At 41.2% G+C, this 16,042-nt stretch overlaps 1 gene segment (V, D, J or C); it reads left to right on the top strand.

Annotated features, from left to right (window-relative positions):
- The window catches only part of LOC101590442, a 13,213-nt gene extending 6,638 nt beyond the window's left edge, over window positions 1–6,575 (top strand). Inside the window, 1 exon segment of the V gene segment in view lies at window positions 6,199–6,575. Coding sequence covers window positions 6,199–6,575 — 377 coding nt within the window.
- The last annotated feature ends 9,467 nt before the right edge of the window (window positions 6,576–16,042 follow it).

The raw sequence follows: 16,042 nt of genomic DNA, 5'->3' as shown, positions 1-16,042 counted from the left end.
GTGGAACGAGAATCACGCCCGGGTACTCAGGTTTATGTGCATATCCAGGTCGAAATGAGTTTTTAAACTTTTTCCTTTGTCTTACATTGAATGTCTGTGTATAAATTATGGGGAAAAAAGCAGGATTATTCATTTATAGATCATTACAGGGCCTCTTGGCAAAGTCTAGGTTGCACCGCTTCCAAGGACTTAAATCAATAATCTGTACTTTATTAAGCTAATCATTTCACCTTTCAACACAGCTAGCAATCATATATACAAGGAAATCAGACTTAGAGAAATGAGCCAGAATACCTGTGAACAATAAAATGGTAATATTGCTGACACATGCAACAGAAATAGCAATGATGACAAAAACAACAGATTCTTCTAGAAGGGATTGAAGTTCTGTGCCCAATACATTATAAGGCTTCACATCTTCACTATTGAAACCACATTCATCTATACAATATATTTTACTAGTTCCTATTAATTAAATGCTGTGCTGGTTTTTAGTATGTTGTGTTCATATGTGCATATCTTTCATCGTATGCACATTCCTATTCCCTGACCCCTCTACTCACCTACACTTATTCTTTACTCCTTGTTTAGTAACAGTCTTCTTTGTGACTGTTAATCTTAATATGTCAGCCTCACTGAATAAAGAAAGGGCCGACACGCTTGCTGTTTTATCTGGGTGGGTCATGGATGCATGGCCTCAGATGTACTAGTTCAGTAATGGTGAAACTTTTCGAGCTTTGAATGACAAAAGCCCTCCTGCTGCATCACACCTGCCATAGACTCACCACCACCACCTCGGGTCCCTCCCTTATTCCTCTGTGGAACTGGTCCCCTGCTCTGCTTCCTAAGCTGCATGGACTGAGTAGCTTTGCTCTGCTCCTCCCTTTTGCCATGGATTCCTCCCTTGGAGACAACTAAACATAAACTGAATTGCCCAAAATTGTGAATCAAATTAAAGTTTTCCTCCTCAAAGTTGTGGTTGTCATGTATTGAGTCATAGAAATGGAAATGTTGAACAATTTTTTAAAAACGGGGAGCTCAGAAGTGGGTTTCTGGCTATGCTCTACTTGAGTATGTGGTAAAGAAGCCTTTAAAGACTAATTTACGGGAAAAAATTGGAAAGATTTAGAAAAACAGGCTATAAAACTCTGGACTCCTGAAAACAGCTTGATGGGTGATTCTGGTTCAGACACCAGAATATCAAGGTGCTCCGAGAAATACAAATAGGAAAAACAAGGCACAGGAGCTTTCATTAGAATCAAGAACTCTGCTGGTGTGTATAATACGGTTCATGTGGGTTGCACTTAAAAACTTGTCTACATTGTGCTCATCCCCTAATCATCAGACTTAATTGAGATTAAGTAGATGGGGTCATTGACTGGTTGACGAAATGTCAATATAACAACTTATTTATGCTGTGTAGTGGGTAATTTCGGCCTCTTCTAGCCAGATTTATATTGTAAGCCTAGGTCAAGTTTTAGAGCAGGTAAAAATTAAGAAATGTAAACTGTAGTGTAAAAGAAACTGTAAAAATGGGTCTATAAGAGGCATGGCTGCTAAACAGTTTAGTACCACTGAAAAGAAAGCCAGTAGTTTGTACAAAGACAGTAAGTAAGATGTGCAGTGAGCATGCCAGGAATCAAGAAGACTACCAATGTAGACGCAAGGGAACAAAAGTGTTACCATTTCATTTGAGTGGAGAATTTCCTCTCAAAATTTGCCACTCCGTTGATTCTTGACAGCTCACTTTCTCCCTTCTAGTCCTCAACACTATCTATAGAATATGCTGGAAATACCATATCTTTACTAGAATACTGGCCAAAAGACACTGAGCTCATTTGTCCTACCATAGAATGCTGTCTAGTCAGAATTTTGGGCATGCTTCACACATAGGAGAAGAGGAAAGGATCACTAAAGTCTGTGCTGTAAGGCAGCTGTCCTTAATCTATGAGGAAATGGCTTATTCTGAGTAATATGTTTCTCACAAATATTTTTTGCTATACGTCTCTCAGCAAAACTCCTATTGAAAACAGTTTGCTCTGTGCGCAAACTGTTCACCAGGCTCTGTGAATTTGCTTCACATTTTTCACAGGATGAATATTTTTGGTAAGAATAAATGCATTGTCTCCTCTTAAAATAGACAGCTGATGAGATGCTAGACAGAGCTCAGCTACGATTCAGGTACTTAGGGAGGTGATAAATGAAATCCTGGCCGGAATCATAAGAGCAGGTGACCCTTTGTCTTGGCAAGAGTCACTGAGATCCATATAACCATAAATATGCCATCTGCTATGGCATTGACTCAATTATTTATTGTTATGAGCTGCATTACTACAGCAAAGAGAAAAAACACACGTGAAACAAAGTACCATTTAACATTGGCACTTAATTACACATACCTCTACAGAGCCCTACTTCGGCAATAAAAGCTATCCCACATACATGGCCTGGGAATGTCAGAAGCTCAGCCTCAGTGCAGAGATCTGAACAACCAGGTTGGGACTGCTCCACTGTGGCCTGGTTTCTCTGCACCCTTCATGGTCCTCAGGAGCCAGGGGTGCACAGTGGTCAGAGTCTTCATAAGGAACATTCTCTAAGATTCTAACTCCTGTCCACTCTGTAACAACAGTTGCTCGCTCACCTGCCTCCTAAGTGAGCCAATAAGGATCTGTGTTTCCAGGTCCCTCACCTAGCTGTGCTGATTCCGTTGCCCTTGTATTTGGACCCCCTAAGACAGACAATCAGACTCATCTCTATCCTGAGCATTAGCTGTGGTGGTTACACTGTGGAGGCCAGGGAAGTGCGCTCTGCTCATGACCGTGTGAGCAGTAATGCTGTGGTGGGCAGATAGATGATCTCTGATTACTTCTCAGCTTCAGACTCAACCTGAATCAGTACCTGAAAATCCAGAAACATCCAGAAATAGGCAGATTCTGACCATCACTGTGGAACAGAATATATCCAGAGAGACAGATTCTGTGTGATCCCCAGTGACACATGCAGAGGATAGCACAAGAAGGTCCTCTACTCATATCTGTGCCTAATTTTCTGCTACTGTATTGACCCTCAGCTTAGAAAAAGGCTCTATACCATGCCTAGAAAACTAATACTAAGTTTGTTAAACCAACAATATACTTTATTTTATTTCATTTCATATCATTTTATTTAACATATTTAGTACAGGGTCTCACTACACAGATCAGACTCATAGTGATCCTCCTATTTTCAGCCTCCCAAGCACTAGGATTACAGGTGCATGACACCACGGCCCAGACTCAGTTGAAGTCTCAGCGTGCCCTGGGGGCAGGGCAGGCATGGTGTGTAGTGCTAGGGATGGAATCCCAGTCTCTGCACTTGCCTAAGCAGGTGCTTTAGTGTGCTGAGTTATCTGGTGGCCCTTGACCTAAAAATATGTTTAAAAGAGTGATGTCAGACCTGCCAGATAGCTCAGTGGACTAAAATGCCTACTTAGGCAGGCACAGGGACTGGGGTTTGATCCCCAGAATGCTGGGCCAGCCCCATTCCCAGAGCAAACTGAGAAGGCATTGAGGCTGGGTGTGGTGGTGCACACCTGTAATCCCAGTGCTTGGAAGGCTCAAAACAGGAGGTTCGCTGTGAGTCCATTCTGTGTAGTGAGACCCTGTAGACCTTGTACTAAACACATTAAACATAAATAAATAAATAATAGAAAAGAATGATGTTCATTTTTTGACCTTCCAGTTCTTGGTCTACAGCAAATATCTGCATACTGTAACATGTTTCCTTACTGTTTTCACAAATGGGACACTATTTAGTTATGTGTGGTTGTCACCATTCATGGGATGGGAATTTAATTTCCTTGTCCAAAAAGCATTCACTGTGCACTCCAGGCACAATCACTAACATCAGCTTCTCTGTTATCTTTGTTCTCCATAAGGACTGATTGGCTGCCCACTCATACCAAGATACTGAATATTTCCCTGCAGTTGAAAGCCCATGATCCTGACCCATAGCATCCACATTCACAGAAGAAATATTTGGACTCCACCCTCGTTCTACAACTTCCATGTGCATAGGTTGTAAACTGTGGAAATTAAAATGAGTATATTTTCTCACACAGGAGAGTTGAAAAGTCTCCACTATACCTTGAGACACCCTAAGAGGCGCTGAACACACTCCACAGATACATGATTCTTAATACTGTGTCACAAATGAGGTAAAAAGAGAAGGGAAAGACACAATGGGGACTCTGCACAGCCCTGTCATTCTGGGACCTGGACCTGCTCACAAGCCCTTAGCAAAAGACCATGAAGACAGTGAACTGTGGGCCATGGACTGAGCAGGGACATGATCAGTGTTAACATCCCTAATTTCCATCGAAGCCTCAGTAGACAGCAGTGGACGCCAGATGGCACAGTCTGAGCATGGTCCACTGGTGGCACCCATAAGATCTCATAGCTCTGATTCTTTGCTGTTTTTTCTTCCACCAGGAACTAAGCATCCTGAACATTTAGGATTCTTTTATTTGTTTGCTATGGTTTTATAGTTGCCATTTTTCCATTGCTCACTGCTCTGTATTTGGACTCCATGGCATAGCCTCACAAAAAAGACATTCTGCATGTAAAATTGTAGCATAAATGTGTGAGTCATATGAACAAGAATCCCAAGAAAGCCAGAAATCAAGAGCACAGGTCATGCCTACTGTTGTATTTTCAGCTTAAGTTTCTGGGTTGTTTCAAAAGAAGATGTTAAATAAGAAACTGGACTTCAGCTCTAGAGAATAGAGAGGAACACAGAGTGGAGCCCTGGGGAAGCTGACCAGTAGGGTGGATGAGATCTCATGAGTTCATGTGCACAAGGTGAAGGAAGATGAGATTACCTTGCAGTCACTAAGCAGAGAACCTGGGGAAGGTGGAGGTTGAGGGAGGAACTGCTGAACATAGAAGATAAGCTCCATAACTGAATGCACTGTAGAGCAGGCTGAGTATGCAGACATCTATTGACACTGAAATTAACTAAGAGCTAGAAAGCTATTTCTCAAGAATGAGAAATGAGCAATCAAATTCTATATGATCATTGTGATTCTGATGCTGATCTCTTGCAACTACAGTCACAACAAAAAGTCTAGGCAGAATTTCTGTTAAAGACGAATGAAAATTGGTCAATTTACTAACCATCAATGAGACACTTCTACACTGGATAAAGTAACTAGCACGGGTAAAGAGAGGGAGAGAATTATGTGTAATTGCAGACTTGATGTTTACATTAGATAATACTTGCCTAACTTGCACTCTATAGTTCTACCTTCATTTTATAAAATATGAAAGCAACTAATGAGATAAACAACACGAAGAAGGTCAAATGCAAATTGAATCCCATGAGAGAAGTTGGAACTCACTCAGTAATTTAAAATGGAATATGAAAATGTTTTCTTAGGAAAATCACTTATCAATGAAGGAATATAGTTTTTATTTCATCATTTTCATGTGTGCTAAATAAATCTACACAAACCTCCTTTTAGGAGTGAGTCTGTGTTATGACAACCATAGAATATATTAAATCCCAGAACCTTGACCTCAGATCACACTTGTATAACTAGAGATAGAACTGAAGTGTTCTATGGTCTTAGAGCCATGGGAAGGTGTATGTCTTGTGACCAGCAGGAAGCATGGTGATGTTGCAGTGGGTTCTGCACAGCTGCATGGAAAGAACCAGGCAAACAAAGGAAACAGGCCAGAACATTGGGTCCAGTGCTCAATCACAGGCTCAGCTTCTGTGTCATATGTGAACTTGTAGAACACTCTGAGCAAGGATTTTGTCTTCTTTCAGAAGATGCGTCCTCTCAGGACTTGCAATACAAAGGAAATCAAATTTTCCTCCTAATCCTTTCTTTGCAGTGTGAGCTGAACTCCAGCACCAGGCCTCAGGGAGGGGCTGGACAGAAGGGATGGAAACACATTTGCATGAACAGCTCCTCCTACAGGGGCTGGGCAACAAAAGGAGGCTTGGGGCCACTCAAGCCACTTTTGGGACCAGAGAGCTGCTTCCACCATGACCTGGACTTTTCTTCTCCTCCTGTTCCTCTCTCGCTGCTCAGGTAAGAACAGGCCTTGCAGAGAGGATGCATTTTTAAAACCTCATTAGGTGTTTTCTGCTGTGGTACTTGCAAAACTTTAATGTGGTCTCTGTTCCCTAACCCACCCTGGTCTGTATTTGCAGTTTCCCTCTCTCAGGCTCTGGTGACTCAGGAACCCTCCCTGTCTGCATCTCCTGGAGCATCTGCCAGACTTCCTTGCACCTTGAGAAGTGGCATCAGTGTGGGTGGTTACAGTATATACTGGTACCAGCAGAAGCCAGGGAGCCCTCCCAGGTTTATACTAAGGTACTACTCAGACTCAAATAAGGAACTGGGCTCTGGCATCCCCAGCCGCTTCTCCGGCTCAAAGGACACCTCGGGCAATGCAGGAGTTTTGCATATTTCTGGGCTGCAGCCTGAGGATGAAGCCGACTACTACTGTGCCATCTGGCACAACAGTGCTTCTCACAGTGACACCCATGAATGGAGAAGTGGCACAAAAACTCAGCCTGCCCTGTGATTTAGATTATGAAGCCTTTGGAATATAAAACTTTCTCCCATCTGCACTAAATATTCTCCGAATGAGGTGCAATTTAACAACATTCTTTTCCCCAAATACCAAAAACTATTGCCAAATTCTTGGAAAAGGAATTACTCTGTGATGGTCTCTAAGTTTTGTCTTGTGTTGCAGTAATTTCAAAACAAATCAAAGGCTGTGGCAGTTGCATTTTCATCTTTAAGAAAAAAAATAAAATCAAGCTTTCCTTGCTCTTCAAGTCAGAGTTCATGGGCCACGCCAGCAGGAAGCTGGTCCTGAGAGCATGGAGTCTACACTAACATCTACCATGAGGATCCTTCTTATAAAGAGGATAAGAGCAGAATAGCTTCCATTCATCATCTGCAACAAATCATTCTTTCTTCAGCTCCGAAATACCAACAGGGCTTAGGGAACCAGCCTACAAGGAGTGTGAGTATCCAAGAGTTCGGAAGAATGGGAGCCATCAGCACAGTGCAAATAGAGGAAGAACAGTGACGCACAGTGGTCCTAGACTCAGCCCCTTCTTTTGAACCAAATGATGTGTTTGGAGTGCAATTCATAGCCAGGGTAGATTTAGATGAACTCTGCACCCCAGATGGGATAACAGAAATGCTTTTCCCTCACTCCTGACAGGTACTTCAGGTCAGACATACACTTGTTTCCTGAAGTCATAATCTTCACCGTGCCACAAATTACAAGGAAAAGATTAAGACAGAGGTTCAGAGAGACCCAAAACTTCAGCGGACTTTCAGCAGATGGAAAGCATACCTCAAGGGACTCATGTCTAACACATTTTGAGTGCTTCAAACTTTGAGTCCAAATGCTTTGAATGGGATGTGTGTGCCATACGTCTTGAAAAAGTTCATTGGAAAATAATAGAGAAAACAGAGAAGCAGAACCAGTACCATTTCAGAACCTTAACACACATGGGCTAAATTCTTCACTTTTCAAGTAGCTTTAAAAATATCAAAAAACATCATGTTGAGTACTGGGCAAAGCAAAAGTTGAGTGAACAAAGAGCATCCCAGAACAGCACCACTGAAACAAGTCAGGTGTTGACGCTGTGTGGTCGAGACTGTTAAACAACAACCAAGAAACCCAATGATAATCCACTGCATATATCTTTGAAAGAAATACAAAGGAGGAAATGGATTTCAGCAGAGCAAATATACTGTAACTTTAAAAACAAAAAATATAAAGTTCAGAAAGTGTTACTACGCTATAAAAAAGATAAACTTAGGGCTCTTATAGGTAAATTGATGCTACTGGAGACTATATTCATACATGAAATAAATCAGACCTGCTTGTGCAAACATCATATTATCTCACAAGGGTAAGAAGGTGAAAGAATAAATAAAATCATAAACATTCAATAGATACTGTGAAAGGAAAGGGAAAGAATCTATTTAAAGGAAGGAAGAACTCAGATGAGGAAAAGGACAAATGAAATAAGGAAGAGAAAAGATACTTTTACATTTGTATACAGGACAGCTTGGGTAATTGTACTGCTGATTTCTGCTGGTCTATTGAAAGGAATATTAATGCTTAAATTTTCTTCTTGTACTTAATTTCCTATAACTTTTCTTTACCAATTTTGCACAGGTATATTCTGGTAATCTAAACAACTAATTTAAAGGCTACATTATGCAGTATCACAACTATTGTTGATTTCCTTTTATTTTGTTTTGTGAAATTCTGTATCATTTCTAATGTGTGAGGGTGTTTTTCTTCTTCTTTTATTCTCTTAAAAATAATTTAAAAATAGGGTCAGCAAGATAGCTCAGTGGATTTAAGCACCTGCTTAGGCAGAGGCGGGGACCAGGGTTCAATTTCCAGCGTGCCATGCTGGCCCCACCTCCCCTCCCTGAGACAATGATTGAGAAGGGACGTGGTAGCACGCACCTAAATCCCAGTGCTTGGGAGACGGAAAGCAAGATGATCATTATGAGTTCAATCTGCGTAGTGGGACCCTGTAGACCCAATACTAAAGACATTAAAAAATAAATAAGTAAAATAAAAAAAATGAGAAAAATAAACTCTGGGAGATGTTCAGGTAGTAAATGTTTATCTTACAATTTTTTGAAACAATGAAAGAGATAACATGGAAAATTAATTGAACGTCTCCCTAATTCCTGATGTTGTATTCTTCTCTTTAAGTTCTGTGCAAATTGATTTCATTCATAGTACTAATTTTTCTATGTTCACTCAAAAAAAATTTATGTTCTTTTGTTTTCTTCTTCTTTGTAAGTCATAATCTGTTTTACCCATGAAATCTTGAACTTCCTATTTGGTCATTCTCTTAAGAAGATGACAGTGTTTCAACTATTGCTATTATTGAATTATTATGTAACAAGCACAAAATAATGAAATAAAAAGTCATATAATACAGAAGATACTTAACACAACTATAGATTAAACTACAAATATTTACAAAAGCTCACTAGAGGGCACTGGGTGCCTTCCAAGGGTTAGCAAAGCCTGAAACAGACACACAGAACTCACAGTTAATGAGCTCATTTGTGCTCAGTGGACTGAATTAGAGGTTACAGCAGGTGCTTCCTCTCGTGGGAAAATGCAGAGCTCACAGCGCCCAGCCTCCCTAGCAGTGGCCAAGGCCCTTAAATTAAGCATCCTCAATTGATGGTGCTGACATTGTTGGTAAAAAATTTCATCTTTCTACAGGAAATAAAAATAATTGGTCATAATAATTGAAGGGGCTGTAAGAGGATCATCCTAAAATCAGCAGCTTATGCAGATGCACAGAACACTTGGAAATTCTGCATATTGCCTACATGTGTCTGAGCTTTCTTCCTTTGTCCTCACTCTCTGTCACAATTCATGTAGATTTCACACACCTGCCTTTAGAGCGACTCTTCTGTCTGTCTGCCTCATTGCTGATGTGTGTTGACTTTTATTTATTTATTTTGGGGTCCAGATCACAGGCAGTTGTGACCATGGATCCTTTAAAAACTCTTTTGTGTCAGCTGTTTTCCTTGATGGCTGTTGTAGCAATTGCTGCTGGTCATGTTCTGTACTGGTTCCATCTGAAACTGGTCACATATCCATGAGCATGATTTTTTGACACAGGAATAGGCACTTCCAGTCACCTGTCAGGTTCTCAGGTTCTCTCCTATGACAAAGTTGTCTTTTTTTTTTAAGAGCAGAATATATTTATTAGATGAAAAGAAAGCTCCTGTCTGAGAGAGGGCCAGAAGGGGAACCCCAATGAATTACCCCCAATTTGTCTCTTCCAGGGATTTTTAAATTTTTTTCCATAATTTTATTGAGAAACAAATACCAATGAGACAGTTTCAAACCAAATCGGTAGGACAGTTTCAATAATTAACACATTGCATACATTCATCCTAGTGGTTAATTGCTGTACAAGATGCGGACATGATATCCTATTTACAAACACTATTAGAATAAATCCCTCTATTCATTAAGAGAATGAAACTATATGTCTATCCTAACCATTTTGAATACACAGATACAAAATGAACATACATCTGTATTCCCTTTTTTTGTTAAGTTTCATTATTTGAATACTATAGGTGTGTTAACTCAGCAAAATATTCTCAAAGAGTCCAGTAGAGCACATTGGCCAAGCAATGGCCGTGACTCATCCACATGGCTGACACTGACAAAGGATCTGCAACCTGAGCTACAGGTTCTCAGCATAAATCCTGAGGGGATTTCACTGACCTTATCAGACCCAAAAGCTACAACTTTTGTTGCATAGGCCTTGCTTTACCTTGGTCTTAACCATTCAGCAGAAAAGTATAAAACAATTTATAACAAGTAAAGCCATGCTGTTATGTTGAGCTGTAGGGGCCTTAGGTCAACAATTTCTGACATTGCCAGTGAGGCAGAAGGCAAAGTTGTCTTGACCCTTTTGGCAATCTGGGCTCAGGATGAATATGCTATCTGAAAGCAGTGTGCAACACAAGGGAAGCAGATGGGGAATCAAGACATATGCCTAGGTTTGCCTAATCCTGAGTACAGCAATGTTGCCTTATTTTGGAAATATCGGGGGCCTGGCCCTAGCTCAGTCCTTTAAGTGACTGCTTCCACAAACCTGTCAGCCTCAAGTTGCTGGAGTTCGAAACTCACAACTCTCCCGCTGGCCAAAAGTGCCCTGAAGGCATTCGAGGAACAAAAAAAAAATCCTTATTTTGGAAATATCATGTCAGATGTCCACGTATCAGATGGAATAAGCATATGTACAACATTAAAATGTCACTGAGTTCTATGGGGGCACTTTGGGTCATATATCAAATAAATGATTATAAATGTGTGATAAGTTAATGTCTTCATTTCTTTCCATAATTAAAACTGACAAAGCATGCCATTTTTAGACTCTTACCACCACCACCATGTCCCTCAGGGCACTAATGTCTAACCTCTTGCTTAGAAATGGGAATACATGTGATAGTAAAATACTATGGTGGGGTCTGGGGAGATAGCTCAGTGGAATAAGCGCTTACCAGGCAAGTGCAAGGGCCTGAGTTCAATCCCCGGTTCCTTAAAAAAAAAAAAAAAAGTACTATGATGGTATCTTAAACATCTTCCATGGGAGAGCTACCATTTTAAATCGTGTGCGATTCATATTCTTGAACCTTCCATAGGCCATGACTCCTAGAGGTAAGAAACTCAATAACATCAACAGTAACTGATTGCAGTATTTCAAAATGAGACCGTGCCTATGTGAACAGAGACAGTGTACCTGGAAACTGCGGAAGGCAGCCGGGCTCTCAGCTTTGGAGCTAGAGTGCAGTACGCCTTGTAGACAGAAGGGGGTGCTGTGATAGGACCAGCAGCCCAGTGTATATGAGGTAAGATAGAAGTACACATGAGTATAAGGAAGACAATGAAAATCCTAACTAAAATATTTATATTTTTTAGAATATTATAACTCCAATATCCAGTTAATTTATCCAAGGTTATCCATGTCAAGATTTCTTTTTTTTTCTTCTGTTCTGTCACAATCACAATTTCTTAAAGATAGTATAATTCTAAAAATTGATTTGTTAGTAAAGAAGAGAAACCTGGTTCTAGTGGAACAGATTAAGAGAGTTCCAAAATATTTTACACAAAACATATTAGGTTGCCTATTACAAACTTTGCTAAGACTCTTGCTTTTCAGCTATAAAATGGGTCACTGTCTTTTGACTGGGTCATCCTAATTCCCCTGAACAAAGACAAAGATGACAGTCACTGTAATTCACAAAATCCACAGATTACAACAGTCAAACACACACACACACACACACACACACACACACACACACACATCTGTGTTTATATTTCCAGCTCCTCTAGAGAGCGTCTGCAGTTTCTTTGTATACTTCTACATTTCTGCCTAATACATCCCTTAATGTCAGTTAGTGACACACAAAATTGTTTAGCTCAGACGGAGTTACTGAACCTACAACTTATTCTATAACTTGGGTAGTTTTAGGTTTTTTATCAACACTTTTGATGAAATCCTTTCTGGTGACTAAATGGATTGCCTGATTATTATTTGCATTCATTTGACATAAATTAAAAAATCAAACATGGGAAAACACTTACAGGGGATGGTGGTTGAGGGAATAAATCCTGCACACAGAAGACAAGTGCAATGGGTAAATGCACTGCAGAGCAGGCTGAATCACTAGACACAAATATACCACTGGGATTTATTATATCTCTGACTCAAGCCTCACTCCTCTGTCATCTCTGGCTCCATTAAAACAGCAAAAAATTTTAAAATTCATTGGCACCAAATAACAATTATGAAGTAGCAATCGTTAATTTACTCCCTACACTGGCCAGAGCCTTCTTGGGGGCCTGAACTGCAATAAAAGCCACACTCTGCCTTGCAGATGGCCTGAGAGTATTAGGAGTTCAGCTTCAGCACTGAGATCTGAAAGACAAACGTCTGGATGGGTCCATTAGAGCCTGACTTCTCTGTGTACTCTATATCGTCCACAGTTGGACAGTGGGCAAAACCTTCGCAATGAACATCCTCCCAGAGATGAACTCCTGTCCTTTCTCCAACAATAATTGCTTACTCAACTGCCTCCCAAGTGAAACCTAATGAAGGCCTATTTCTAGGCCCTTTACCCAGGTGGGCTGATGCAGGTGGGACTTTGTATTTGTCCCCTAGGACAGACAATCAGACTCATCTCTTCTCGAGCACTCGGCTATGCAGGTTACACTGTGGAGCCCAGGAAAGTGCACTCTGCTCGCTAGGTGATGAGCAGTGATGGTGTGGTTGGTTTGCAGGAGATGATCTCTGAAGACTTCTAAACCTTGCACTCTGGCACACATCAGTGTATTAGTATCCAGGAATATCCATAAATAAGATTCTGATCACCACTATGGGACAGGGTATGTAAATTAAGACAGATGCTGTGTAACACATAGTGACACATGGAGAAAATAGCCTGAGAAGATCACCTGCTGATATAACCAGAGCCAAATTCTCTTCCACTGTCCTGACTCTCAGGTTAGAAGAAGCCTCCTGAGCCTGCACCTAGAGATCTACTGCTTTGTACAGTAATCTGTACTTCTCCACATATTTAAGAGAATGGTCTTTCTTTCTTATGTCCTGCCAGATGTAATCCCACAGACAATGTCTACATTGTGTTATATGTTTCCAAAGCTCTTATCACATTGAAAAGGTTGTTTGGTCATGTGTGATTGTCACTACTCACCTGACCACCTGATGGGGGATTTAACTTCTTTGTTGGAAAAACATTCACAGGGCACTTACACAAGAGTCACTAACATCAGCTCCTCTGTTATCTTGGTATACCATAAGCATAGATGGTCTAGCATTCAAATCAACAAGTTGCGTATTTTCCTGGAGACAAAAACAATGATCCTGACCCCTATCATCCACAGTCACACAGGGTGCACCTAGAATCCACCCACTTAAAACACTTCCATGTGGTCTTTGTTTCAGAGTATGGAAAATTAAAAAAAAGGAATGTTTTCTCACACAGGAGAGTAGTCTCTACTACCTCTATGCTTGAAGATCTGAAAGGTGCGTTCACTGTTCTCCACAGTTACATGAATCTGAATACGATGGCCAAAGTGAAGTAATGTAAGGTGGAGTAGGGAAAAGACACTGGGGACTATGCATGGACGACTTAGACAGGAACCAAAACCTGAACTAAGTCTGTTGGCAGAAGACAGGGAAGAGAGCAAACTGGCCTGTGGACCAGGCAAGGACATGATCAGTGTCAGCATTCCAAACTTCCTCCAAAGTCTCAGCAGACAGCAGTCTGCTCCAGGTGCACAGGGTGAGTATGGTCATGCTTATGTCATCTATGACACATCCTGGCACTTGGTTCTTTATGGTGTTTGTCTCAGCTACACTTTTCTCATTGCTGGGTAAATATCTGACACCCAAAATGAAGGAAGGAAAGGTTTATTTAGCTCACAGGTACTGGAGGTTTTAGTCCATACTCGGCTGGCTCCAAAATAGAGTGCCATTCATGGCAGCGGCCAAGACCAAGAGCAAAAGGAGAAGCAGCAGCTGAGGTTGCTAGCTAGCCCCTCTGCCCTCTGAACATTGTAGTGCAGAGTGTCTGCTCCAGGGCACTGCTGCCCACAGTCCCAGCATTGGATGTAGAATCAATCTCAAACTCCAGAAGCTGCCCCATGAGTGCACGAGGATTTGAGGGGACAACTAGACAAAAACCTTAACAGTGTTTTTCTTACACTATGTACTAAACACTTTAAGAATGGAAACATTTTTATTTGTTTGCTATGGTTTTGTTGTCAATTTTCATTGTTCTAAGCTCTATGTTGAAACCCCAGGGCACTGCCTGAAAAAAGGGAGAAATTGCACATAGAAATGTAGCATAAATTTGTGGGTTGTATGAATAAGAATCTTAGGAGAAGCAGAATTCTAAAGCAAGATCACCCTTGCTGCTCTGTTTTGAGCCAAGTGTACTGAGTTCATGAAGTGGGAGATGTGAAGGAACAGGGCTTCAGCTCTAGAGGACAGAGGGGCACATGAGCTTGAGCCCTGAGCATGGTGACCAGTATGATGAACTAGATCACATGAGTTCATTTGGAGAAGATGGAGGAAGAGGGTGTGGACTTGCAGGCACTAAGGAAAAACCTGCGGAAGGTGGTGGTTGAGGAAGCAAATGCTGAATACCGAAGAAAGTCTCCAGGAGTGAGCTGTAGAGCAGGCTGAGCAGTACAAATGACTGATGGCATTGAAGTTAAATAAGAGCTAGTAGGTTATTCACCAATAGATGGTGAAGTAGGAGCTCAAAATCTATACTATCGTACTGACTCTGATATTCAACCCCTCAACACACAATCCCACCAATGAGGACTCTAGGGAGAAATTTTGTGAAAAAAAAACACATAAGCTTGGTGAACTTAGTATCCATTCATGAGACGCTTTACCCTGGATAAAGTAACATGCAGAGGTAATTGTTATTAGATAATGAGTGCACATTTGTACAACTGATGTGCGCCTGACGTGCTACTTGCAAACCTTTCACTCCATGACTCTTCCTTCACATCATCAGGTACTGTAGCAGAGAACTAAGTGAAAATACATGAGATCTGACACAAGCAAATTTACATGAGAGACACTGGAATTTATTGACTAACTGAAAATAGGTAAAATACTTTCATCAGAAATTCAGTTATCAGGGCTGGTGTGATAACTCAGTGGACTGAGTGACTTCTTTGGCAAGCACAGGGACCAAGGTTCGATCCTGGATCTCTCACACCACAACAGACCTTCCCTGGGGCATGATGAGCCTGCAACAGAGTCTGGGGCTGCTGGCAGATGTCCGTAATCCCAGTGCTGGGGAGGCTTAAAAAAGGCGGATCATCACAAATTATATCTGTGTAGTGAGACCCTATGCCAAAAACACGAATGAAAAGAAAGAAAGAGGAAAGAAGAAAGAAACACATGTATCAATAAAGGAACCTGATTATTGTAGTATCATTTTCAAGTATGTTAAATATATATGAACCAGATTCCTAGGAATGAAATCATACAGCTGAGTGCATGACTTTGCAGTCGTGTAATCCTAATGAAAGCTGTTATGTACTCTGGCCTCTGATGAATGGGCAGATGTGTGTCCTGTGATCAACAGAGATCATTGTGGAGCTTCCTGGTGGTGCCGCACAGCGGTCTGGAATAAACTAGTCAATCAAAGAACCCAGTCAGAACACTGTGGACAAATCACTGAGTCCAGTGCCCACTGATAGGCTCAGCTGCGGTGTCATCTGTGTCCTTGCAGAGCACCTCAGACAAGCGTTTGGTCTTCTTTCAGAAGATGTTTCATCTGAGACTCGCATAAAGAGGAAATCAAATTTTCCTCCTCATTTTGCTATGTGAGCTGCACTCCAGCACCAGGCCTCCAGGAGGGGCTGCGCAGAAAAGATGGAAGCATATTTGCATGAACAGCTCCTCCTACAGTGGC

The sequence above is a fragment of the Octodon degus genome, unplaced genomic scaffold, assembly GCF_000260255.1.
Source record: "Octodon degus isolate 3935 unplaced genomic scaffold, OctDeg1.0 scaffold00230, whole genome shotgun sequence".
Taxonomy (NCBI): domain Eukaryota; kingdom Metazoa; phylum Chordata; class Mammalia; order Rodentia; family Octodontidae; genus Octodon; species Octodon degus.
Note: the sequence above shows the minus strand (reverse complement) of the source record. Positions and strands in the feature narration are given on the sequence as shown.